This window comes from Phalangium opilio, unplaced genomic scaffold, assembly GCF_054372755.1.
Source record: "Phalangium opilio isolate 3A_F unplaced genomic scaffold, DU_Popi_V2 ptg000013l_1, whole genome shotgun sequence".
Lineage (NCBI taxonomy): Eukaryota > Metazoa > Arthropoda > Arachnida > Opiliones > Phalangiidae > Phalangium > Phalangium opilio.
The window spans coordinates 9,887,032-9,912,246 of NW_028324148.1; the positions used below are offsets into that span (position 1 = coordinate 9,887,032).

Sequence of the window (25,215 nt, forward strand, 5' to 3'; positions counted from 1 at the left end):
TTACTCGTCTCGCAGGAGTCCTGAAGGAATATGGGGTTAACAAAGGAGATAAAGTCGTAATATACATGCCCATGATAGCCGAAGGTGTCTTTGCAATGTTGGCATGTTGTCGAATAGGGGCTATTCATTGCGCCATGCCAAGTGGTCTACCAGCGAAAGATTTGGCTACTAGAATGGATCACTCTAAGGTAATACTTGTTATAATGAGATTGTTATCATAATTTTTGCGTACAATCGCCGACTCGCTGAGTAAAATGATTTGAGAAATTAAAGTAACTTCAGTCATCTTTAAAAATTCGGTAATGGAAAGTCTGGTGTAGAAAATTGAATAATCTCTCATTTTCGAGAAGAAATGTGAAAATGGGACTTATATTTTTACCTCTCCGTGTGACGTAGTCCAGGAGAGGTTTTGTAACGGCCGTGTCTGTCTGTCTGTCCGTTGTTACACCCACGTGACCGCGTTCGTAGTTTGCGTATCGGAGCAAACGTGTTCGCCATTTCCGAACTGCTTTCACAGTCACGGAAATGGCTCCTCTACTTGAGTTCTCACACCATCATCTGGTCGGACATTAGTCTGTTCTTACTGGCTTCTAATCACCACCATCTTCTGGTCTTCGTCCATTCCACTTGGACACCAGTCTGTACATACTGGCTTCTAATCACCACCATCTTCTGTTCTTTGTCAATCCCACATTGACACCCGTCTGCACTTACACTGGCTTCTAACACCACCATCCACTGGTCTTCCGTCTATTCCACATAGACACCAATCTGTATCATTGGCTTCTAACACCACCACCCACTGGTCTTCCGTCTATTCCACATAGACACCAATCTGTATCATTGGCTTCTAACACCACCATCCACTGGTCTTCCGTCTATTCCACATAGACACCAATCTGTATCATTGGCTTCTACTCCATTATCATCGTTTGGTTTTAGGATATACGCGGCGATCAGCTAGGGTTACGAGAAACGTCTAGCCTCCCTAAGGTGGGATCGCCACCAAAGGTTTTCGCAATTGCGCTTTTTCCTTACTATTATAATGGAAACCCCAAAATTTGAGGAAAGCGGGCAAGAGGGGTACCCTTCACTTTAAACGTCAATATTAGCAAAGTTTGAGATGATAATAGGTATAACTTTATTTTAAACGATTTAACTATTATTAATGTTAATAATTGAAGATTAAAATAATTAAAAATAATTATATTTATTTTAATATTTAAGATAATCTCTTTTCTCAATTCAAAATTAATACGGAAAGAGTTAAAAAGCAGTCTATTTTTTTGTCTGTGTGTGTCTGTCCGTTATCACACTAGTGCGCCGAGTTAGCAGTTCGCTTTGTTTTGATGTGTTAAGAAATCCTACAGAACCTTAATATTCACTTTTTCCATAATATAAAGTGAATATGTGGAAATCTTTTTGTAATTACGATGCATTTAGTACTTTTGTAGCTTTAAAGCTCTGTTTCATTTTGATATTTCAAGGATGTTTTTTAATATTATTATTTGAAATGGCTGTTTATATATTACTTAAGCTATACTACATCTGTATATAGAATAATCCTGGGTTTAGTTATTTCATGAAGAAAACTAAGACCTAGACTCCGTCGGATATATCAAGTATTATTCGCTATAGGCTTAGTGAAACAAAGAGTAAATAATTGAAGCCTGAGGTGAAGCAAACTTTGGGCTTTGATTTTCGTGTCTGAAATGAAGAGACATCAACGGTTCAGAGTGAGCCGAAAGTTAAATACACTCTTAAATAATCAGGTTAAGATTTTATAATAGAAGAAAAGATCGTGGTGGCAATTAGAATAGTAAAAGGGCTAATGGTAAACGGGTAGTAGCAGGGAGTAAGGAACGTTAGAGGGAGTTTTGAGCTAATGCTAAAAAAACCGTCATACAGTGGCAAATGGTAAAGAAAGTGGGGGGTAGGAATTTTTATCTCCGTTCCTCAATTTTTGCTAACGCGCAGGCGCGAGTGACGTCGTTTACTACCGCCAGCAGAGAGAATTTAAAAATTCTCTCTGCAGCCAGCGCCAGCTTCCGCTTCCATCGACTGTTGCCCCACTCACTCTGTTCGACTCGCCGTCGAGATAACCGGGAAGCCCGGAAGGCGAATTTGCGGTATCGTTCGGTAGGCGTTATAAAATATTCAACGTTTTAAAGCTCAAGTTTCGAAATTTTTTGAGACATTTACCAAGTCTTCAACTAAATATTATAACATTTTCTTTAAATTTCAACATAAATATAGCTCTGAGAATAAAATTAGACACGAAAACTACACGCTCTGAACCAGTGTCAGATTTCTTCTCAACTGGTGCGTAGCTGCCTCGACCTGCTAGCGCGACTGGCATCCTGCAACAGGGTTCTGCTGTACTGGGTGCCAGGGCATAGCGGATATTATGGCAATGAGCAAGCCGATAGATTTGCGAAAAGGGGTGCGGAGGCCAAGCTCTTGGGGCCGGAGCCGGCCGTCCCCATCCCCTACAGGCACGTCAAACGGTGTCTGCATGACAGGTTGACTGTCATACAAAATCAGCTCTGGCACAGCATGGAGGGCCAGAGACAGACAAAGTTGTTTGTCGATGGTCCCTGCAGGTCTCGTGCTAGGGACCTAATTTCGCTCGGCAGATGGGATATTAGGCTGGCCACCGGTCTTTTGACCGGGCATTGCCGGCTTAATAGGCACCTCCATCTGATGGGTTTTGCCGACGACCCTCTCTGTAGGTCGTGTCAGGAGATGGAAGAAACATCCGCCCACGTACTTTGCGAGTGCGACTACTTCGCCTCGCTTAGATTAGAATATTTTGATTCACACACCCTGGAACCCTCGAGGGTCTCCTCTCTCACGGTGGAGCGAATTCTTCGCTACGCTGCAGCCACAGGCCTATTCAAGGCCTGATTACGAGGATGCACAATATGCCTTTGGCATCGGTGCTAGGGCGCGTACCCTCCTCATCAACAATAATAATAATAAGCCTTGGTTAGATATCATCGGCTGAGGCCGAGCGGCGCATCTCGAGCCGCCGGCGGCCGGGCTTGCCGTAACGGCGAGAACAGAAAAATACCTCGTTAAAAAACAGATACACGACGGTTTTTAAATTTGACGCATGCGCGCGGACACCGCGTTGAGTCCCCGAGTCAGCGCCAGAGAGAGACGATTTTAGCCACGAATCTAACGAACGCGCCTATTCACTTTAATACTCCCTCTAACGTTCCTTACTCCCTGGTAGTAGCTACAGACTGTTTATTCTCTTTATGGTGCGCATTGACTATTAGTGCGTCTAGCTACAATTTAGCTTTGGTGTTATTTAACGTTAACACTCATGTTGGCAAACTAAGAATATTGTTGAGGTGAGACGAGACGATAGTGTTTACACTGCAAACCAGTTGTGAATGTAGCTTTCAGAATATAGGGTAAACAGCTGAAGCGTAGACTTCATTTCCTGTTCTTTTCCCCATTGACTGATTTCCATGTGTCCAAGATTTATCCTTATTGGATGTAAAATATCGTCTGCTTTACTGTACATTCGCTATGTTTGGAATACTGCTTCAATATTTCGTAAATTTTTACTTCAAAAAAGTGAAATAATTCCATATCTAGGTAAATACGTTTGTAGTAGTAGATCTCTTGACACGGAGAGGTAATATTTTGGTTTTCCCAACTTGTTTTATTATCATTTCGAAAGCCTAAAGTCGTATTGACGGCTACACATGGATACCACGCAAATGGTTGGGTTAGTTATAAGATCATGCTTGACGAAGCGTGCAAGATGTCAAAACATAAACCGGATAATATATTAGTGTTGAAACATCACCAAGAGGTAGTTACAAAGAGGAATTAACTGGAGATTAGTTGAATAAAACTAGTTCACGTCTAGATTCCGGTGTCCATGACGGATGGAAGGGACGATGATTGGGAAACTAAATTAAATAATACAGAACCATTTCTAGAGTGTGTTTCCGTCGAAGCCAATCAACCACTCTTCGTAGTGTACACATCAGGGTCTACAGGAGCACCAAAGGTATGAAAGTCATGCGTATTAACTATGATGACCTTTCTTGTGATCTGTTTTTTAATTGTGCAGGGAATTGTTCATCCAACTGGAGGCTACTCGGTAAAGCTCATTTGCGACTCGTAAGTTGAAATTATGAGTTTTTTTAGTAGAAAATTGCAAATGCCCTTTTAGCAAAAGTAAAAAATTCATAAACACTGTGATATCATAATAATAATAATCCTTTTTTATTGCGATTTTTAATAGTTATAATACATATTTAAGTCAGATGTATTGTTAATTCGAATCAGTTATGTCGCTAATTCAGATCAGAAGTAGGATAAGGGACTACATTGTTAATTTAGATCTGTTATAGTTAATAAATATATAATTAGGGGGCGACGTAAGCAGAGTAAGGTATAGAACTCACAATAGAGTATTAAATTAGAGAAAGTAAAACCAAAGGTTTAATGTCAAATGAAATAGATTGTTCAAAGACAAGAAGCGTTGGAATGTTTTTCTTAAAAAAAAGCCAATGTAATTTGTCCTAATAAGGAATCTAGACAGCTATAAAAATTAAAATATGAAATATTTCCAAGGTTAATAATGTGTGACCAGGAAAATGAAGTAATATACATGACTTCCAACTTCGGATGGATAGCTAGTCATAGCATTCTGGTTTATATGCCATTAATGATGAATTTTAAAACAGTAATCTACGAGGTATACATTTAAGACTATTAATTTCAAATATTTAAAATAATAGACAATGATGTTTTATAACAGGGAGATCCTCTGTTGACTTCTGACGTTACAGCTCTTTACAAGCTAGTCGAAAGAAACCAAGTGACTAGATTATCTTTAAGAGCTGGAGTTTTGAAAATCTTGAAATCGATGGTAAGCTGCGAGTCTTGTTGTTTTCGTTGTGATCGGAGCAAAATGATCGGTCATTTATTTTAAATATCATTAAAGGATCCTCGAGGAGAGATCGCTTCACAATTTAATCTGAAATCGTAAGGGATTTTGAACGCAATTACTCGTAAAATCTCAGTGTCTCCCAAAGTTTTCATTAGTACGTCAGATATTTTGCCGATTATAAAATATGACAAACAGTTTTTCATGTGAAAACATTTTTTTTTGGATCTGAAAGAATTTTATTTTGAACATTTTCTATATTTCACATTGACCTATACTGTAATTTAAATGTTTGGTGAAAATATTATTTCATAGCCGGTGTTAAAAACACTAGAGACAATGAGTTTATTTGTGAACCAAAATGGAACTACCACATATGGCCTAGACATTTTTCAGTAATATATTAGGGTAAGGCGGTTTTGTATCGTAATACTATTCACGATTTTGAACTCGAAGTTTAAAAGTTGATCTGAATTTCTCATGGCATAGTAACACCCTTTGGGAAACACTGCAATATATAGTTTACAGGCGTGGAGGATTCCTACCATTAACACAAGGAGACCAAGCGGCTTTGAGTGTAAAATCGTCTGCTATTTTACACTCTAAGTTGCCAGGTCTCCTTGTGCAAATGGTATGAATCCTCCACGCCTGTAAACTATGTATTAATTAGGCATGTTTCTATAATTCTGAACTGAAGTTATTATTTTCAGTTTAAGGCAAATAATTTACGGAGGTGAAAGAGTAGATAAGTTAACCTCAGAATGGACGGCAGAAACTTTTAACACCACAGTTTGGAATATTTACGGTCAAACTGGTGCGTAGTGCAAACACTCAGTGCAAGTATTTCACAATAGAGAAAAAAATCAAAACATTTGAATTATTCTATTATAATAGAACTGTCGAGTCTAGTTACTGCTGGAATCAATCCTGTTCCAAAGAACTCTGTTAGAAGGGTCTTTAGTGCGGCATTTCCACTACCAGGAATTGAATGTTTGTTTCATTATTTTGCTAATCAAAAGTTAGAAGCCAACAACAATATAATATACTGCATAATGTTTAATAATAGTTGTCATAAAGAAAGCTGACAATTCCACGGCAAAACCTTACGAAATAGGAAGGATTTTACTGAAGCAAGTTTATAAAAGCTTAAGATTGTCCTTGCTTAACAATAACGTTATTATTTTAGATTACCCCTACCACCAGGTGGACTAATTAGTCTCCTTAATGAACATGAAAAATGTAAAAAGAGTTACTTCGAAGAGTTTCCGGTAAATTACTTATGTGGCGTTTATCGTACTTTCACCAATATTTTCAACACTTTATTATTTTTTGTAAATTTCTGTTGTTATTTTCTCTAAAGGGTTTCTTTGACACGAAAGACGAGGGCTACTTAGACGAAAATGGCGGATTGTTTATTGAGGGAAGGGTTGATTTTATGATGAAACATGGTTCCGTTTATTTAGCAGCTCAAGCTGTTGAAGAGGTAATTATAACACCAGAGAAGTGGACACACATTGGCCTAAATATCTACGATATAATTATAAAATGTGGAGCAATATTGATTGTTTCAGGCAGTGATGAGTCATGCTGAAGTCTCGGAATGCGCAGTGATTTCGACTCCAGATTTAATCCTTAAAGAAGTTCCAGTTACATTGTTTATGGTGAAAAACGGTAACGCAAAATCCTCTTATAATTAATTAGTGATAACTTAAGCAACATAACAACAATGCAATCAGTAATGTTGCGTTTTCGAGAAAAACGTTATTTGTGACAAATAACTCGGTATAAGGCAAGCCGTTCGTGAATCGTGAAGCCACCCCTAGATATTATGACCAAGGAGTAATATTTTTGTTGAGTTGCCCATCCCGTCTGTACGCAAAAACCCCTATGTATGAAGTTGGGAACAAACCCTCCTTGAAACTTAGCATTATCACTTACTTTACTTGTGGCATAAGTTCATAAGATATGTTCCATAAAATTGTCACTGGTTACTGAGAGCTTGTCATGAAGTGACGTAGATGAAACGTCATAGATTCTCGTAAAACGACGCCTGGGAAGGCGCTGTCAAAGGATTAGTACTGACTAAATAACAACAAAACTGCGTGTAGTCAATTCTCGCATCGTTCTTGAAATAGTTCTCTAAAAAATCTCTGGCATTACGAAGTATAGGTAGTGTAATACTTATTGATCATAACTTATGAACTTGTGTTATGGTGATGACTAAATGATAAAAAACAAGTATATTCAATAATTTTAATGATGCTAACATTCAACTTATGTTAAATTTTTGTAAAGGAAACATTGATAATTTGAAAAGAATTTCGGATGAGATATTGGAAATATTGTCGAGACAGTTTGGCGAAGCTGTGACTTTCGGTAAAATAATTCCTGTGAAAGATTTACCTCGAACCCCGACAGGGAAAATTAACAGATCAAGTATAACGGCTTTGACCAAAGGACTTAAAATACTGGTAGCTTTTATATTCATAAATCTCACATTAACTCATTAACTTAACTGACCAACTTTTAATTGCAATATTTAGGAAAGCGGAGTGGAAAACCCTGAAGTTTTAAATGATATTGGCACTGCTTTAAACGAAGCTGGTTACGTCAAATTTGACGAATAATTTGTATTGCGAGCAAATGAATAAAGAGTTGTATGAAATTATTTCTCGGAATGAACAGTCGCTTTTCAAAAGGGGGCTGCAGTTTCGTCTGCTAGATATACCCAAAGACGTGAGATAGGGCTTCAAAGTTACTTGCCCATCAAAGTTAATTCGTTTGAAGCCGTTTGTAACGTCTTTGGATCCACCTACCGGATGCTCCTTCTTCAGAAAACAAGGTGGTCGAACACCAAACTCTATTTTACCCCGACATTTGAGAAGGGTCTTTAAAGGTCGAGTAATATAGAATTTATTTTTCTTCAACTTGAAGCCTGCTGTAATGGAATTACCGATCGCAACTGGTCTAAGCCCAAAAGTAACTATTATGTCATTTTAATATTAAATATATTGGTTTTGAAAAACTTTATTAATTTATTGAATTTTTCACTTACTTCTCTACCAATTCTATCAATACATACATTATTGAAAATTCCCCTCACAGAATAGTCTCTCGACAATTATGTGTCGTTGACCATAAGTATTAGGTGCTGCGTAATCCGACGTCCTGAAAAAGGGCAATACAATTGCAATAATAAATATTGATTTTATTTTTATTTACACCAGCTAAGTCTTGGATGGAATAAATCAGACGAACACCTATTTTGAGTACAAAGTCTTTCAACTACTGGTGAAATTAGATCCGTCATTAGTGGGGTGGCGTAGCGGTTATAGCGCTTTCGCCTAGTAGCAAGAGGATCCCGGGTTCGATCCCGGATTGTAACACTGGGTGAAAATCTGGGAACAAATCCTTCTGAGTAGAGTTTGCAAGTTATCTCCCCGCTTGTTAAAAGGAGTTTTCCTCCGCGGTGTAACCCGGTTTCTCCTTTCCATCAAAACTTGCAGCTAGGTTAATTGTAATAGTTAGTATAAGTCGCTGTAGGTTAGCTGTGGCATAGGGGCTAGCCACCACCCCTCTATACATTATACAGGGTGTTTGTGAAAGGTCCATCAATAATGAAAGGGCGTATTTATTGGGCCATTTTGAGTCGAAAATGTTCTATGACATTTTTCCGTTCGGGCCACTGTTTTCAAGTTATGATTGGAGTAATTTACGGATGACCCCTTAAATTTAATTAAGAAATTGAAAGACAGCGCTAATTTAATGAAGGGGTCATCCCTAAAATATTCAAATCATAACTCGAAAACCGTGGCTCGGACGGCAAAATGTCATAGAACATTTTCGACTCAAAATGGCCCAATAAATACGCCCTTTCATTATTGATGGACTTTTCACAAACACCCTGTATAGGGACCCACCTGTAAACAAGCCACAGGCTTAGTGTGGAAATCCCTTCATAGGTAAAGCTTAGATTATTATTATAATTTCTAGCTTTAAAAGGCAGTGTCATACTTGGTGTTATAGGTGTGACACTTACTGACCACTTATTTTGTCATCGGCAGAACAGCAGCATTTTTCGTCTGATGATCCACCTTTGGTTTTAATATGTTTTAAATATCATTTTGATTCTTGAAGTGTTAGGTTTTTATTAAAAGCCACCCAGAATTGACCTCTCAACTCATCTTCCGCTACCTTTCTCTCCTTGACGTAGACTTGGAAAAACATTTATCCGCCTTGCTGGTAAACTGATATTTTTTTCTATTGGTTCCGCCTCCGTCAAAAAGTATGGATTGAAACCATTAAAAAATATTGGAAGATGGAGACACCATAAAAAACCAGAGAAACTTTTTATTGATGTTACTAGAAAAACATTTTAAGTGAAAAACCTTGTTGCAAATTTACTTTGGCAAATGGCTTATCGATTGTAGTTCATTAGAAACACGACAAATTAAGTTATTGAATTATTTAAGTATTGGTTTTTCAAAAGTCTTAAGATAAAAAAGTAACATAACGACAATAAGTACAACTCCCATCAAAATACGTTAATTATTATTTCCAACTCAAACCCACATTTTATTGTTGAGGTACAGCCAAATACAAAGCCTAAATATGGACTGCGTTCAACAACTCGCAATGGACATAGCGCTGAGTGCAACAGAGTTTATTTTTTGGGTGACCTTTTTTTTTTACTTCCGGTTTTGACGTCGCGGTTTAAATCGGGTCGTCGATACTGGAGAAGCTGGTTATTTTGTTGCTCAACCTTTTCGTGACATCACTTGTAATAATTTGTACGCGTGCTATTAAAGTTGTTTGGCGGATAATCCAGGAAATTTTTAACGTAACGCAAATTATGTGAAAATAATTCTTACTAACAATCATCTAATTTGCTTTTAATAGAGTTTTAGCCCAATCATTTCTGAAATTAACTAAAGTTCAATGAAGCTAGTTAAGCCTCGATACTTCGCGAGCTCTTTAATATGCTGAAGTAGACGGATTTTTCGCAATGGCTGAAAGCACCCATGGTTTAGACGCGTTGGAAAGTTCCCTATTCCGTTTTCACGTCAAGCTCCTAGCTATTACAAGCTACATAACTTGCTTGGAGAGGGCTATTTTTAGCTTTGTCCTCGTGTACTAGTTCTAATTGGCTCCTGCCTTTGTTAAGGTAAAATTGATGTGCAGGTTGTTAGGCAGCATGCTAAGAGTCGCTTTTTACTTTAAGTTTTAAGTTATGTAGCATTATGCGGCAGTAGGAAGTGTCATACTTACTTTAATTATGTTTTTAATGATACTAGTGGTCTAAATACCTTATAAAAAAGGCAACAGCTTCGTTTAGCTCTTACCAGTCTAAAGACAAACACCATCCTATGAAAGCGATATCATTACCTCTAAACGATTGAATTATGGTACGATAGCACCCAAAAACATTCAAAGTAACGTTTATTTAATCATTTTTTATGTGTATTAGTCTTTAGCTGGAAACTTAAGTACATTGAAAATGGGATTTCTTCCCGTAAGTGAAATTTGTTATCTTTATTGACGCAGTTGTTTATTTCAAAGGTTACTGAGTTGTAAGAACGTTCACCTAAATGCTAGTTTGATAACCTAAATTACAAATTATTGGAAGAATTTATCTGCAAAAATAAAACTAATTACCGTTAGTGATAAAATAATATTTAGAAGAATGTTAAACATTAAAAACAGACCAGAAGACAATTTAAAAAATTTAATAGCAGTCTAAATTAGAGTTTTTCAGCAACCAGAAGTATATAATACTTCTCTTTGGGCCCCTTCTGCAACAACTTTTAGAAGCCTTCCAAATTTTACGTTTTTGATAAGAGATAAGAGGACAAATTGAGCGTTTCCACAATGGCGTTCCATATGCAACGCTTAGCCATTAGAAATGATTCCGACTTAATCATATAACTGAAAACTATATTATTCAACTAAGTGCAATGCTCTTAATTATCGTAACTAGTTAGGAACAACTTGGGAATTATATTAGTAGGATAAATTGTCGGCTTTCCCCATGAAAAAGCTGCCTGGTAATAATATTCGAAAGTTTTCTAGTCTGTTTCTTTTGGTTACTTTTATGGTCACCGTTATCTAAGATGACGGCGAATTCAAACCAAAAACTCTGCATCCTTTGTAGAAATTATATATCAGTATATTAAATTTATACGAAACCGGACAAAATCGGTCAAATTTTTTTTAAGGTGCATGCTTTATCCTGTTTGAATGTTTTAAATTGTTATTGCCCCATTTCCAAATATTTCAATCAATAACAATTAAAAAAACTGCCTTTGTAGACAAAGACATGAAAAAAAAAACAAAAGATATGTGGAAAAACTTAATTGGCTGAAGTACAAGATATTAAAATTTTTAGTTTTAAATAAATTATAAAACCTCAATTATTAAAAAAAAATATTACTTATCTTCGTTTTCTTCACCAAACTCCATTTGTGGAAAATATTTTATAATGAAAAATTTTCGACTGTATAGTTTACATTCCTTTCTGAAGTTTAGAATTATATATTTGTTCTGCATCTAACGGATAATAAAATGGGCGGACAATCGTATTTATCGATTAAGACTAATGAAAGAAAATAAGAATCATTATGAAATCTTACAAAAACTTGTGAGTTAATTTATCGAAGTTAGTTAATATTTAAATGACTACGATAGATCTGAATTTTAGGAAGTTATTCTCAACGAGCATTTTTAAATACGGTTTAAAAATTGGTTTCATCATTGATTAGAAGGCGCTCTTACACTGGTGCTTTAGTAAAATCTTAGCCGTAGTGTTTTTTTTCCTATTTCTAACTCAAATTTGCGTCACATGGCAAAATCGACTGAATATAAATAATTATTTTTAACTTAATAGTTCCCACCCTGGATTATCATTACCGGTATGGATTCAGGAAAATTTCAAATTGATGGTGTGCAATACAAAATATTGAGCACAATATGTAGTATTTACAATATAAGGTAAACCAACAATTATACATTGTAAAAAAATTTGCGTTTGCTATAGAATTTCTACAGTCTAGAATTCTCTTTAGCATAAGCCTCTATCTTTCTTCAAGTATGGGTCGAAATATTTTTTACTAGTCTAGTACCATGCATTCTTAATAAAAGTGTAGAGGATAAGCCTCTTCGATGGAAAAACGAGGATAGACAACCCCCGGTATCGAGGCATGCAAGGGGGTTGACCCATAGCCGTCTCTGCCCACTCTCATGGTACAAAAAGGCTACAGCACAGGCGCCGAAAAGCGAGATGGAAGGCAATGTTTTTAACCCCGTGTCTTCTTCTCTAAGTTCCTGGTGGCGTATTCACCAAAAACAGAATACGTGGCGTATATCTAATCATAATTCGAAAAAGAGAAAATCGCAGCAGGCCATGCCAGTATTCTGTTCCGTTTTAAAGGAGAAACTTTAGAACGAAGATGGCGTAGCAGTCTTTCTAAATTAGTCTCGCGTGGATAATGCAGATACTATATAGCCCCTACGGCAGACCCATACTAATGACGATTATGATGGGCTTATGCTTTTTGATAGAGGTCCCTCACACTGAATTGAATTACTTTATACTTTTGTTTTAATTTTACTTTAAATTTTGAAGACTGCACTAATATTTTCAGCTTAGAAGCGCATATGGGTAGAGATCACCGATTCGGTATCATTTATCCGAACGGATCATACGATGGAATGATAGCGCAACTAGTTGACAAGGTATCGTTTGTTTTCAATTAAATATTGCGAAATCCTGCAGCAAGAAAGGAATATTCCAAAATTGTATGAAATGTGTTTAAATGTCTTCTAGGACATAGATTTAATACTCGGACCTTGGGTTCTGGACGAGAGAAGGATTTTGTCGTCTAAGATGACCGAGTCGACAGTATTTTTTACATCAGAAATTGTTTTACTCGCGTCAAGCGGACAAAGCGAACCTAGTAGTTTCTTTGGATTTCTTTACACTTTTGACGGAGAGGTTAGTGAAACTTTACCAATGAACGGTTCACGATAGAACTCTATATTCTTAAAAAATATTTTAAACTGGAACCATTTATCCGTCTACAATAAACCTTTTTCAAAAGAGGGCCGAAGTTGTCGTCTGTTTGATAAGACAGCACATTCGGTGTGTTGATCCAAAGACGTTAGATATAGGAAGTTTCCAGTCCACCAAGTCCTTTTCGTTGAAGTCATATCTAACGTCTTTGTTGTCCAAAATAAGGTGGTCAAACAATAGACTCCATTTTACCCAGACTTAGGATAGAAGACGTACTTGAGTTTTCTCTTCGATAGGCATCATGGTAATAATGCAACTCTAAGGGTGCAGCTTCCTTAACCCATGTTATGGCTGTTGGTATTTTGTGTTATATTCTGCCAGTCAAACGTGTTTAATATCATGGAACCTTAGCGTTAGATGGTTCAATGTTATTATTATAGATGGATACATGGTGCCTATTTGAATAATGTAAATTCATTTTTAAAACGTTACGTTAGTTGAAAAAGTATACTTTTTGACAATAACGATCGACTATTGGTGGATTTCAGATATGGTTTGCTTTGATGGGCGGATTCGTGGTATTGATTATGCTGGCCGTTTTTGCTGATTTGTTACATGAAAATCGATTAACATCGTCGTTCCGCGCCCTATCTAGTGGTATTAAAAGGAAACTGACCCAATATTTTTGGATTTACTTGGCGGCTTTGCTCTCAGAAGGTAAAGATTTCTATAGTAGTTAAAGAACTGTCATTCGTTGTCAAGCGAGATTTTACTCCAATTTCCACTACTTGGGAAGCTATAAAGCAAAATTCCCACTCGACCCAAAACGAGGACGGAAACGGGTTCAAGCGAAAACAAATTACGCCGATCCCGACGGAATTTCGGTTCGTCCGGCCGTAACTTATGTCAAATTTTCTTCGGTCGTGTTCGGCACTATCGATCGAGAGTCACCATTTACTTATTGTTAGATATTAGTTGATCAGGGTCTTTTGGAAATAATGCCACCAAGAAAGACAGATGTCCCCCCGACATAATGATATTGACAGCAATCTGTAATTTCTTATCCAGAGGGCGCTTTTTATGCGCATTTGATTGGAAGAGAGCACGCGTCACGTGATCCTTTTGTAGAAAAAATGGACATGTCTAGGAGAATCTCTCTGATGTGCTGAATTTAAAACTGATACTTACATTTTGCCTCTCGCCAAATACAACATAAGAAACAATCTCTGCCACATCGATTTTTTAGGCTTCTTGAAAAATTTCAGTTCACATAATTAACTGTCTATACCTACGATTTTGTTACAATTTTAGCGCCAACATTAGTCAAATATAGACTTTTATGCAATGCTTTAAATTAATTACATTTGATGTTTTAACACTTACCTAAGCAAATGCAATTATCTATCAATTTAGGTTCTGCAAGAAACCCAACCTCTGGAGTTGGAAAAAACATTTTGGCTTTGTGGCTTTTGTCCATAATGATTCTGATGAACGCCTTCACCGGCCAGTTTAAATCAATTCTAATGGTGCGATCCAAAACTGGCATTATTGACACCGTACATCAGTTAGCTCAGAGAACGGATGTTATAACGTACTTGCCGGATGGTTCCATTTTTTCAGAGGTTTTTGAAGTAAGAGTGTAAGAAGTAAAAACTATCAGCCCCTGTAGCGTTTAAACATCGAAGCATCTGCGTAAGCAGATCAACCTCTAAGTAGCCATGTCTGGAAGAGGACCGGAAAACGCTCGCCTTCCACTGTACGAACTGAGTCCTCTCTAGCATAGCGCCGGGAAAAGGGTTGGGGGATGTGAATTTTGAGAACACTCAAGGCCATTTGGTCCTTTTGTGATTCTTCATAAACCTATTGAAAAATTTTGGTTGACAGGTGATATTTATCGTGGTTGCCATAAAAACCATGATAACAGTGAGCATGTATAAGAAGAGTCGTAGATAGAAGGGGAATGCAACTATAACGGCACAGCCCGATATCTCTCTCACGCGCACCTACCTCTGCGCACAGCCGAGGATCCTGACATCACGTGATATGTTAAGAATACTGGCCGTAAACAAACTTCTCTGATTGTTTTCACTCACTATTGCACCGATTGCGCTTGCGCGGAACTCTGATACCGAGCCACAGCTCGGTACCGGTTTTGAAAGGGGACTGCCAAAGAATTTGGTCTCTCCTATCTGCCTACTTATACGTGCTCACTGATGGTAAGAAAACTTTCGTCCTTTGCCCTTTTCCGAAACGATCCATCGAGCAGTCACAGATGTGTACTTAGAGGTTGATGTGCTAATAGTATCTGCCTGGTCTGACTCTCGCTATTTCCACATGAATGTTTATTTACGTCAGATTTTCTCTCTCTTTTTATAGCTTTCACCTTTGGAAGATTATCAGAAAATATATAGGCACTCCCTTAAATACGGAGAGGAAGGTATCGTCCCTCCAACACGATATTTAACCCCGAAACTTTACCAGAATATTAAGGACGGAATAGGTGTGGGTGTTGCCGACGCCAGTGTCGTCAAATTTTTGCTTGCAATCTTTTGCCACAATTTGACCAACGACAGATCCATGTACTTTGTTAAGGAGACATTCTTTCCGTACAACTTTATCTTCGCCTTTCGACGTGGTTTGCCCGATCTATTGATAAAAGACATGAATAAAAGGTGTTAATAACTGCTTATAGTTTTTGAGACATGAAATGTTGAAGAAGAGCTTTTAAAACAGAATAAGTAATTTATAGTTTGAAGCACTTTGAAAAATAGTGGGTGGGTACTAAAATCGGGCAGGCACGACGTCATTCGGCTTACGTCATAATCGTAGTCCTGATTAAAATACGAAGGGAACGGCGTCCATTTAGCCGTGATATGAAACATTTGAACCATGACTTACTAAACGTCCTGTCAGCGTATTATTCGACTCAAATCTAGCCTAAAACACTAGTGAACTTACACCTTTCGGAGCTATATGTCAAAGAAATCATAACAGTGATTGTCATTTTGCTGAGAAGTAGTGCATGGCATTTTCTATCCATTATCCACAAATTGATGGATAACCGATTATTTATAAACAAAGTTGTGGATTATAATATGATTTAGCATGTAAGTTCTCCGGATAATTTTCGAGTATGGATAAAGATAAAATAACGTGGATAATGGATAGATAATTACAAGCTCTATTCAGAAGAGACTTTACCTGGTAGAAATCAATAAAAGAAGTAGACTTTAAATAAAGACAAAAATTGTTTGAGAACTCACTTTCATGTCCTGGTTAATTTTTATGCCAATAGAATTTAAAGTTCTTCTTTAGACCCTTTAACAAATTCACTTTTGTTCCAATTACAAAGAACAATCATTTTGAATTACTTACTTTCAGAATTCAATGGCTTTATGAAAGTCACATTATAAACAAATGGATCGAGTACTCGCTGAGGGACTTCAAAAAATGTAATTTTGAGGAACTTGACGACAGCCAAGAAACTCCTTTGGGAATGGAGCATTTGTTGCCGTTATTCTTACTTCAAGGTTTCTTCCTTTCATGTTGCAGTGTTATTTTTCTGTTTGAAAAATTTGCAATTGGGTTTACCAAAAGTTCCAAAAGTAGAGTTAAATAGAGTTTGTCTAAATTCAGATCTCGACTTTCGAAGTTAGTTTATCCTTGGTCCTACTTTTTCAGCTTTGTCTGTTAGTAACGCTCTGAGAGCGTTTATCTTGTAATGCATAATTAGTAACTGAAGTAAGCCAGGCTGTATATACTATACTTATGGTTATACTCCTGAGAAATTGATGGATTACATTTAAATGTATAGCAACAAATATGCCTAATTAACAATGTAAGAACCTGAAGTTATAATAATTAATGACACAACACAAATTTAAAATCATTCTTGAAATTATTAATACCTTATGATGAATTTGATACAAAACATTCAAAATTCAGTGTAATAATATAATTTACAAGTCGTATAAAAACAATCATGCACATATTTGTAAAAACCCTTACCCTTGAAATATATATATATTTCGTATCAAAGAAATTATACACTAAAATAATAAAACATAAACTCCAAATATAGCTTTAAGTTCACAATATTATCGTTAAGGGAAAGTATGAAATATATTTCGGTAAAATGTAATAATATATCTTTAGTATCAGGGATTTATAGATAGTAGCACTTAGGACTGTGAATTGTCGCTCGAACGATTCATATGAAGAATCGGAAAAACGTTGAATCTTATTCGAGGCAGCCAATCAGCAGTTTATAAATTATGACGTCAGCAAAATTAAGTGATTGGTCGAGATTATTACCCACCCACAACGAATTAAATCATCCTTAAATTCCTGTTAGTATTAATAATATTATGTTATCATCACCCAATATTGATTTGCTGAAATGGTAATGAAATAAAAATTCAATCTTTGAAAAATTCGGTTAATTGAATAGAGTAATTAAATATAAAAAAATAATCATTGATATTCACGAATGAAGGAAAAAGTACCATCAGTTCTTATAATGATATCATGTAATGTTATTAGCACCTTCTATTGACTTTTTGAAGTTGTAAACAATTCAAAATAAAAATTATAAAAAATTCGGTTATTTGAAGAAAAATGAATTATTTTTAAGCCATTAAATATTAGTAATCATTCATTGATAGTCATTAACCAAAGAATAGCACGTTATTTCTGATTAAATGGTAATGGTTTTAATGATTTCAATCGAGAAAGAAACTATTTATGCTAAAGAACTTTGTCCACGGTTTACTATTCATTTTAAAAGATTAGCTAGAATTTTCAGAAATTTTTTGGTAAATTTCTGAAGGTCATAGTGGAAGCTAAAAATTTAATCGAGTAAGAAATGTTCAAAGCCAGTTTGGTTCACTAAGATTTTTAGCTACTAGCTAAAACTCCACTAGTCGCATAATTTCTACTCATCGCGTTATCACAAACGCTGAATCCTTCGGTGTAGGTAGAAATAAACTTATCTACTATAGCCAGATACTCCTCGGAGTGATTAATAGCATGTTTGACGTGAGCAGAGTCGCCAAATTTGGTGCACGAAACGTTAACTCCCTTCTTTTGCCTTTCTGTCATAAACCATTCCACTCCATAATCTGGGATGATAAGATCCGAACTGGAGTAGATGAAGTGTTCAGGGCCGTGATTTGGCATCTCAGCCAAGGCTTGGGTTACGTAATAACGATATCTTTCGATATCCATGGTCATTCCTTTGCACCTGGCTCTTAAGGCATTCAGATGCAAAATAAAGTAGATCCAACCGACTGCGAGTGAACCTACCGAAGCCTTTAGGAGGTTACTACCACTGACCCCGTTATAAGCTGCTCTGTATGTGATCCCTAAAGTGTTGGGGCATGGGCCACTGTCGAAAATTGTACCAGCAATTTTAATGTCTCTCAATCCAGCTTTCTCAATTTCTTTCAGTAAAGTGTAGTACATGAAAGTACCGCCATTACTAAAATTGTGAAAATAGATCAGCCCATTTTGGTAATCTTGAGCGTAGAGATTTTTCAAAATATGCGAGGAGTGCTTGAGAAGTATCTTCTTTGGGTTAGCTCCAAATACGAGAGACGAAGCGGGACAATATTTTTCCACTGAAAATCCTTGTTCCTCGTAGAAATCGGTATACTTTTTTAAGTTTTTTTCTTTGCAGCCTGTCCAACCCAGAAGGTAAACTACAGATTTAGTCTTTGGGGTCTGATATTGGCTTGAGCTGCAACTGAATTTTCTCGATGAATTCTTAGATCGAGTTTGAGGGAGAAATGTGATGGTAGCTGCCAAACATGGTGTCGAGTAACGACAGACATTGTTTCGAACTAAAGTTGTAGCTATGGATTTAAACATCTTGATATTTGGGTTATTTCAATTTTGAAAGAAAGTTCTGCAACGTCTTTTATTGATGGAATATCTTGCTTAATTTTAAGTTGTGCAATTTTCCCATTTGTATTCTCAACTTGTTTGTAATCTGAAAAAATAAAGAAACAAACATAAATTATTACAAGGTCGATCTGTGATCAGAGTTCAAACGAATCTATTAATGTGTTTTTCATGGTTCACTTTCACAATAACACGACGCGCCTATAATGCATAAGTATCAGGTTGCCGTAAAACCTTATATGCGAGATAAAATTTAAAAAAAAACAGAATAGAGGCATGGGTTAATGTGTTAGTTATCACAGCAATGGTTTCATTTTTTGGTTAATATGGTAATACGACACGCCTTGTTATCGGACGCATGGTCGTATCGAATGTTAACCTTATGGAGATTATCATAGGTTTAATGTTAATAATAATATGCATAGATGTGCCTAATTAATCAATATTATCTTAAATTATCAACTGGTTTCCGCTGCCTACTTAACTCTAATTGATATTATGGCATTGTTATATTTAACCATCTTAGTTTGTGTACTTTCATGTAATCCTCACATTCAGTACTCCTTAATTTAGTTTCTATAAATAATGCGCGAGACTAAAGTTAATGTTGGTTCCATGTGATTTTAAAGGTGAAAAGCATATAAGAAATAAGGTTTAGGCTTAAGCCTAATCATATACACAATGTTATTGCTAAGTCTTTTTTAGAGCTTTAAATTGAGGCTCGCGTCCTGCGAGAGCTCACGCGTGAGCCTACCTCTTACGTAATTATGACGCAGAAGGGGAAGGAAATAATTCCCGCGCAATTCGAATATAACAATCGATTAGTGGGTGAAAGGGTTTTTAAAATATTTGAAAAATTTGTATCTTGGCGAAATTTTAACGAAACTTGGCTTGATTTAAAGAGAAAAATACCCCCTAGCTCATTAAAGTGCATTTTAATTCAGACATGCTCGTTAAGCTTTTACAAAGACATCAAATTGAAAGATTTCACGTAAAAGATAAATAATATGCTAGTGATAAATCTTTGTGGAGAGTGTAATCTAAAATGATACCCGGAAGCGAAATATTTCAGTTAGAAGAAAATGAGAACTTATGGAGTCCTTTTTGTGAAAGTATGAGATTAAGTGTGATTAATTTGTTTCACGTGCTATATCGTAAAAACTGATTATCCGACACTAATATATAAACAAGATAACACTAATATATACTTGTTCCGCATTTATTTTAATACTTGACTTCCGCCGACTAGCTAGCATGAAAAAATAAAAAATTAATGGTGGCATGACAAACACGTGATGGTGTCGTCGAACGCAGCGCGTTATATAGAGCAAGCATCAGTCGCGTGCTCGAAAAAGTCACTACGTGAACGCGATAACATTATGAGGTCAACACCCATGGGCTGTATATTTTTTTCTTTTCGAAATGTTTTTAATTTTAAAATAATAAAACTAACTTACGAGGCAAAACTTTATTTTAGTTTTTTGAAACTTCTAAAACGTCATGGTTGCCGAAATTAACGATATCAGGAATTTCAAAGTAAAATGCGAATTTAAAGTATAATGGCCTTCCCATGCACATCGAACATACATAATAACAAACCATTTTCTAAAATATATACAGATAAGAATGAAATAGCCTGGCAATCATTTCTTAATCGATTTAAGCTAATGAAAGTATATTAAAATCATTATCAACACCTGTCAAAACGTTAATTTTTTTTAAAAAGTTTCAAAGATTCAGAAGCTGACATTCTAACACTAACTCTCAATTTTTTATTTTTTAAGAAAATCGCCTTTGGGAATCTTTAAATAATTTAGCGACCGCAAGATCACGTTGAGAGAAAGCACGTGTTTTATTTCAGATAGATCGGCGCGCTGTAATTGGTTAGAGGTAACGAAATTTATAATACATAAATGAGTTAGGCCGAGCAATACAACATAGAAAACTTTGAAAGATAAGTTTCCTTAAATTGAAGATGAAAATGAAAATTAAATGATTTTTTTATCGACCAATTATGAGATCATTCTGCATAATGAAAATTCCAGGAAATACCTAAGCGGGATATTAAAATTCATTAATTAATTACGCGATTGATCGGAGGAGCTAATTTCAAATTATCTAAATCTCAAACTTATTTGAATTTTAAAATCATTCAGAGGTATTTCCTGGATGTTTATATAATTATTATAGGAATTGCATGATTATTCTTCACACTTTCAATTTAAAGGCTGACTTCCAGCGAAAAGGGTTCTAGCTAACTGAAAACCGAGCATCGAGACTAACAATGAAGCGACCGTGCCAATTGTCGAATCCCCGCTGGGGCAAAAAATGGAAGGGTTCTCGCTAACTGAATGCCGTGCAATGTGGTTCTAGCGAACTGAAGATGAACAATAGAAATCCTTTTAAATTTATTTCCTCTCGAAGCTAGAACCCTTCCATCTTTTACCCCAGCGGGGCTTCGAAAATCGGCACGGTCGCTCCATTGTTAGTCTGGATGCTCGGTTTTCAGTTCGTCAGAACCCTTTTCTATGGAATTCGGCCTTTAATAGATTTGAAATTCTTTTATTAGCCTAAATTGATTATAAAATGCTTGTCTGTCCATTTCATTCCCCTTTAAGCGTTTGAAAATTTTCATAATAAAAGTTTAATTATTGTAAATAGGAACCTATTATTTTGAAAACTATTTGAATAGAAAGTGTTTAGTTCCGTGAAACCTTTGAAAATGGAAATATGGTTACCTAGTATATAAAATGAAACTAGTTTGTGATTCTCATTCTGGCTGCAGGGTAAAATAATTCTCTAAATACATAGATAATACTGTAAGGAGAAAGTTTAGATGCCAGAGGGTAAAAAAGACAAATACTTCAAAGAGTCCTCAATGAGCGTTTAGATACAGGTAGCGAGCCCCCTAAGTTCCGTTTAATGCGGGTCAAACTCAATTTGTATCACGTTTCGGTCTTTACTATGTCACACGTGTATGAAGGTAGCACGTGAGCTTGTGGGTTACCCGATCGCCTGACAAGGAAGATAGCCAACGGGCGTTTTCCGTTATGATGGTTTATAATTAAGTACTAGTGTTAGGGAAATATCTTACTTTCCCTACGTACTCGCTATTAACATACTCATTATTTCAACAGAAACAATCATTAACAAAATTAGAATTATTTTCATTCTTATCTCATATAGGCCTGTAATTCAAAAAGAAGTTTGTTTGAATATGTTTTCTTTGTTCTATGGCACAGTCTCAATTAGATAATTTCCGTATTTAATTTATCAAACTAAATGATTGGTATCAGTTACGCTAGGGAAAGGTTTTTAGAAGTGGTTCAGTTGATTCGTGCAAGGTTTGTACAGAAGACGACTCTAAGCCTGTAAAGTACTACCCATTCTAGACACCCGCTATCATTTTAGCTTTATGACCAACGCCTAATTAAACAACATTTATTTGAAAGTGAAATTTCTTAAAAGATTTTGTTTATATTAAAATACGACATAAAGTACTCAGATATTACATTGGGGTGGGCCCTTTGCGTGCAGAATTTAAAATGTTTGAAAATCATGTATATTTAAAATACATATCGAAATTTTGTAACTTTAGCAATAGCAACTATAAATTTTATTGAATTGGCCATGATAGTGGGTAGGACCGAAACACGACTTGCAGCGCTAATACCGGTCAAACATTAGATTTCTATCTCATAAAGCGTAAAGGTCAAGGATATTTAAGCATAGAGTTGGGCCTCGTGAAAATGAAAAGCAAAGATAATTAAGAATTGTTCGGGAATTAGATTACTGCTAAATTTAAGGTTAATCTCTTCATAATAAAAATATATATCAGTTATACTATTTTTAATTATTAACTTAATTAGGTACAGAGAAACCAACACAGATTCTTGTAAATGAATCAACAAGTAAATCTATTTCAATAAATGTTTCTAATAAATGAATCATTTAGTAAATCTACTGCAGTTAAACGTTACTTTTAGTAACTATATTGCAGTTAGACATTTATTTTAGTAAATATATTTCTGGTAAATATTTTGCATTTTATTATTTGTTCCTGCAAATATATTGCAATTAGTTTTCATTAATAAAATTTAATGAAATAATATAATTACATATTATTTGATATATTTGCTTAAAGAAATCTTTAATTGCAATTAATTTACAGAAAGAAAAATTTAATTGCAATTAATTTACAGAAAGAAAAATTTAATTGCAATACATTTACAATTAGAAATCTCTAACTGCATTATATTTACTAATAGAAATGTTTAACTGCAATTAATTTACAGAAATGAAAATTTAATTACATTTACTATTAGAAATGTCTGCATTATATTTACTATTAGAAATGATTAATTGCAATATATTTACTAATAGAAATAATAAATTGCAATATTTTTGCTAATAGAAATGATAAATTGCAACATATTTACTAATAGAAACATTTAACTGCAATATATTTACTAATAGAAACATTTAACTGCAATATAGTTACTAATAGAAACATTTGAGTGTAATAAATTTACAAAAATAAATGTTTAGTGACAAATTTTTTACTAACAGAAATGTTAAACTGCAATGGATTTACTAATTAGTTCTTTAGAATATAATATTTATTTTATTATATATAGTTAACTTCTATCAGATTTAAAAACTTGCATTTGAAAAATTTTATAGAAATATTGTAACATACCAAAGCGAAAGATGTTTGTCGGAAACTCTTGGAAGTTGTGTGACTTTTCAAAACCAAATCTACTATGAGGGCGGCTTTCAATTCAGCCGGCACTTATATCAGAGACCGGCTCGATTAACCCTCTTCTGTATAAACTAGTTTCAATTTGGTACATTCGCTTGTAGCAGAATTATAGTATAATTAGACAGCGTTGAGAGAATTAAGTACACCAATAATTCGGAAAATTTTAACCTTTACCTTTCATCTAAAAATCGCTGCTACTTGTATTGCCAACTAATTATACTAGAGTTTCCCGCTCACATACATGAAGTAGTATATTAGTAGTAACAGTATTTTTAATTATAATATACTAAGCGAAGTACTCCACTAATTAAAGAATTTTTAATAGAAGTCTTAAATCTACTAATTAAATAGTATTTCGGCTAAGACGATAAAGGGAAAGTTCAAATAATGTAACATTATACCCTAAAAAGAAGAGCTTTTTCTGAATATAAAATAAAAAATATTAAAAAAAAATCATCTCTTATTACAATATAATTAGCATTTATTTAGTCTTAAAAACGATGGCTACTGCGTCGCCATTGGTTTAGTGGCGTCTGCGAAATCGAACCACTTACCACTACGGGATTGGTTGAATTCTCACAGGGTGAGAGAGGTAATGGTAAGGTCTCTTATCGAGGGGCCAGTCACTGAGTATAATCGGTGTACACGGCTGTACTAACTTGATTACGCTCAATCTTTAAAAGCCCTGCCCTTGACAGTGCAGAACTGATTACATATTCCGTAATCGGTGTACAGGCTCCTTGAATGTGATTAGCCCCTCGATTCTTATGTAGAACTTCGTAAAATTTGTTTCGTACTATTATTGCCGTATCGGCAAGCCAATATTAATGGAGTTCAAGGCTCATTTTACCAATGAAGCATGCACCGCGCATCCCTAAATCTGACCAACATTGGCCGGGTAGAAAATACATTCCACAAATATTTTTCTAGTTCTCAATTTAAAAACTACCTATGAAAAGAAGTGAGAACCTAACAAAAATACTCACGTTCAAAAATATTCAAAGCTTCAATTTGGAACTTCTACACCGTATAAGATTTGAGATCCCATGTACAACCAAGTTTCGTATAAATAGTTTTGAATTTTATACACTGTATAAAATATATTGTCACTTGGCTATAGCACAGGAAAAATGAGATAATAATAACAATATTACCAGTATTATAACCAAGTATAATATAATAATAACAATATTACCAGTATTATAACCAAGTATAATATAATAATAACAATATTACCAGTATTATAACCAAGTATAATATAATAATAACAATATTACCAGTATTATAACCAAGTATAATATAATAATAACAATATAAAGGAACTGAAAAATTCTTTATTTAAAACTTGGTTAAAATGGGATCTCAGAACATTTTACGTGTACCACGAGCGAAGCTTGACATATTTTTACTACATGTTGACGTTGTTGTGTTGTTAAATTATTAGACTACTTTGCCTAAACCCATAACCATTAGCTTTGAAGTTAGAAAGTTGTTGGTATATGACTTATTTGCTTAGGTTTTATTTAATTATATTTATGCCTGGCCGATTGTCCACAGTAAAGAAAGATCTCTAAAAATGTTGAAGTTTTTCTGTGTTCTAGGGTTATTCCCGTGAGAATTAAACAAAAC

The 25,215-nt window shown here is 35.2% G+C and overlaps 3 protein-coding genes and 1 long non-coding RNA gene across 5 annotated transcripts in view; 3 read left to right on the plus strand and 1 right to left on the minus strand.

The window, feature by feature from the left end:
- On the plus strand, window positions 1-7,583 carry LOC149708944 (acyl-CoA synthetase short-chain family member 3, mitochondrial-like). Its single transcript, XM_089863159.1, has 15 exons — window positions 1-188; window positions 3,695-3,829; window positions 3,887-4,030; window positions 4,094-4,143; window positions 4,600-4,723; window positions 4,787-4,897; window positions 4,973-5,013; window positions 5,626-5,729; window positions 5,810-5,905; window positions 5,982-6,045; window positions 6,102-6,183; window positions 6,276-6,398; window positions 6,487-6,586; window positions 7,211-7,386; window positions 7,459-7,583. The coding sequence occupies exons 1-15, from the start codon at window positions 66-68 to the stop codon at window positions 7,540-7,542; spliced, it is 1,557 nt and encodes a 518-aa protein (XP_089719285.1). The 5' UTR covers window positions 1-65; the 3' UTR covers window positions 7,543-7,583.
- Window positions 7,584-10,387: 2,804 nt separating this feature from the next.
- LOC149708945 (uncharacterized) lies at window positions 10,388-12,728 on the plus strand. Its single transcript, XR_016380069.1, has 3 exons — window positions 10,388-10,427; window positions 11,799-11,902; window positions 12,556-12,728. It is a non-coding gene; the product is annotated as an uncharacterized LOC149708945 (long non-coding RNA).
- A 6-nt stretch (window positions 12,729-12,734) lies between these two features.
- On the plus strand, window positions 12,735-15,907 carry LOC149708946 (ionotropic receptor 93a-like). Its single transcript, XM_089863166.1, has 4 exons — window positions 12,735-12,905; window positions 13,472-13,640; window positions 14,337-14,554; window positions 15,300-15,907. The coding sequence occupies exons 1-4, from the start codon at window positions 12,798-12,800 to the stop codon at window positions 15,600-15,602; spliced, it is 798 nt and encodes a 265-aa protein (XP_089719292.1). The 5' UTR covers window positions 12,735-12,797; the 3' UTR covers window positions 15,603-15,907.
- An 895-nt stretch (window positions 15,908-16,802) lies between these two features.
- LOC149708947 (transmembrane protein 53-A-like) overlaps window positions 16,803-25,215 on the minus strand; it is a 30,392-nt gene continuing 21,979 nt past the window's right edge. Inside the window, exons 1-2 of one of the 2 annotated variants that reach the window (XM_089864392.1) lie at window positions 23,524-23,848; window positions 16,803-18,912 (exon numbers count right to left, since the gene is read on the minus strand). In XM_089864392.1, the coding sequence (XP_089720518.1) occupies window positions 17,820-18,791 (972 nt within the window). In that variant the 5' untranslated portion in view covers window positions 18,792-18,912; window positions 23,524-23,848 and the 3' untranslated portion in view covers window positions 16,803-17,819. Of the gene's footprint in view, window positions 18,913-23,523; window positions 23,849-25,215 lie in introns of those variants that run through there. The other variant, XM_089864393.1, reaches the window with a different exon arrangement.

Excerpts from the sequence above, each read along its gene's own strand:
- LOC149708944 (XM_089863159.1), top strand. The coding sequence starts at position 66 with ATGCCCATGATAGCCGAAGGTGTCTTTGCAATGTTGGCATGTTGTCGA. Across the intron at positions 3,830-3,886 it reads TGTTGAAACATCACCAAGAG|ATTCCGGTGTCCATGACGGA; the intron begins GTAGTTACAAAG and ends GTTCACGTCTAG. Across the intron at positions 4,724-4,786 it reads TTAAAACAGTAATCTACGAG|GGAGATCCTCTGTTGACTTC; the intron begins GTATACATTTAA and ends GTTTTATAACAG.
- LOC149708946 (XM_089863166.1), top strand. The coding sequence starts at position 12,798 with ATGACCGAGTCGACAGTATTTTTTACATCAGAAATTGTTTTACTCGCG. Across the intron at positions 13,641-14,336 it reads GGCGGCTTTGCTCTCAGAAG|GTTCTGCAAGAAACCCAACC; the intron begins GTAAAGATTTCT and ends CTATCAATTTAG. Across the intron at positions 14,555-15,299 it reads TTTTTTCAGAGGTTTTTGAA|CTTTCACCTTTGGAAGATTA; the intron begins GTAAGAGTGTAA and ends CTCTTTTTATAG.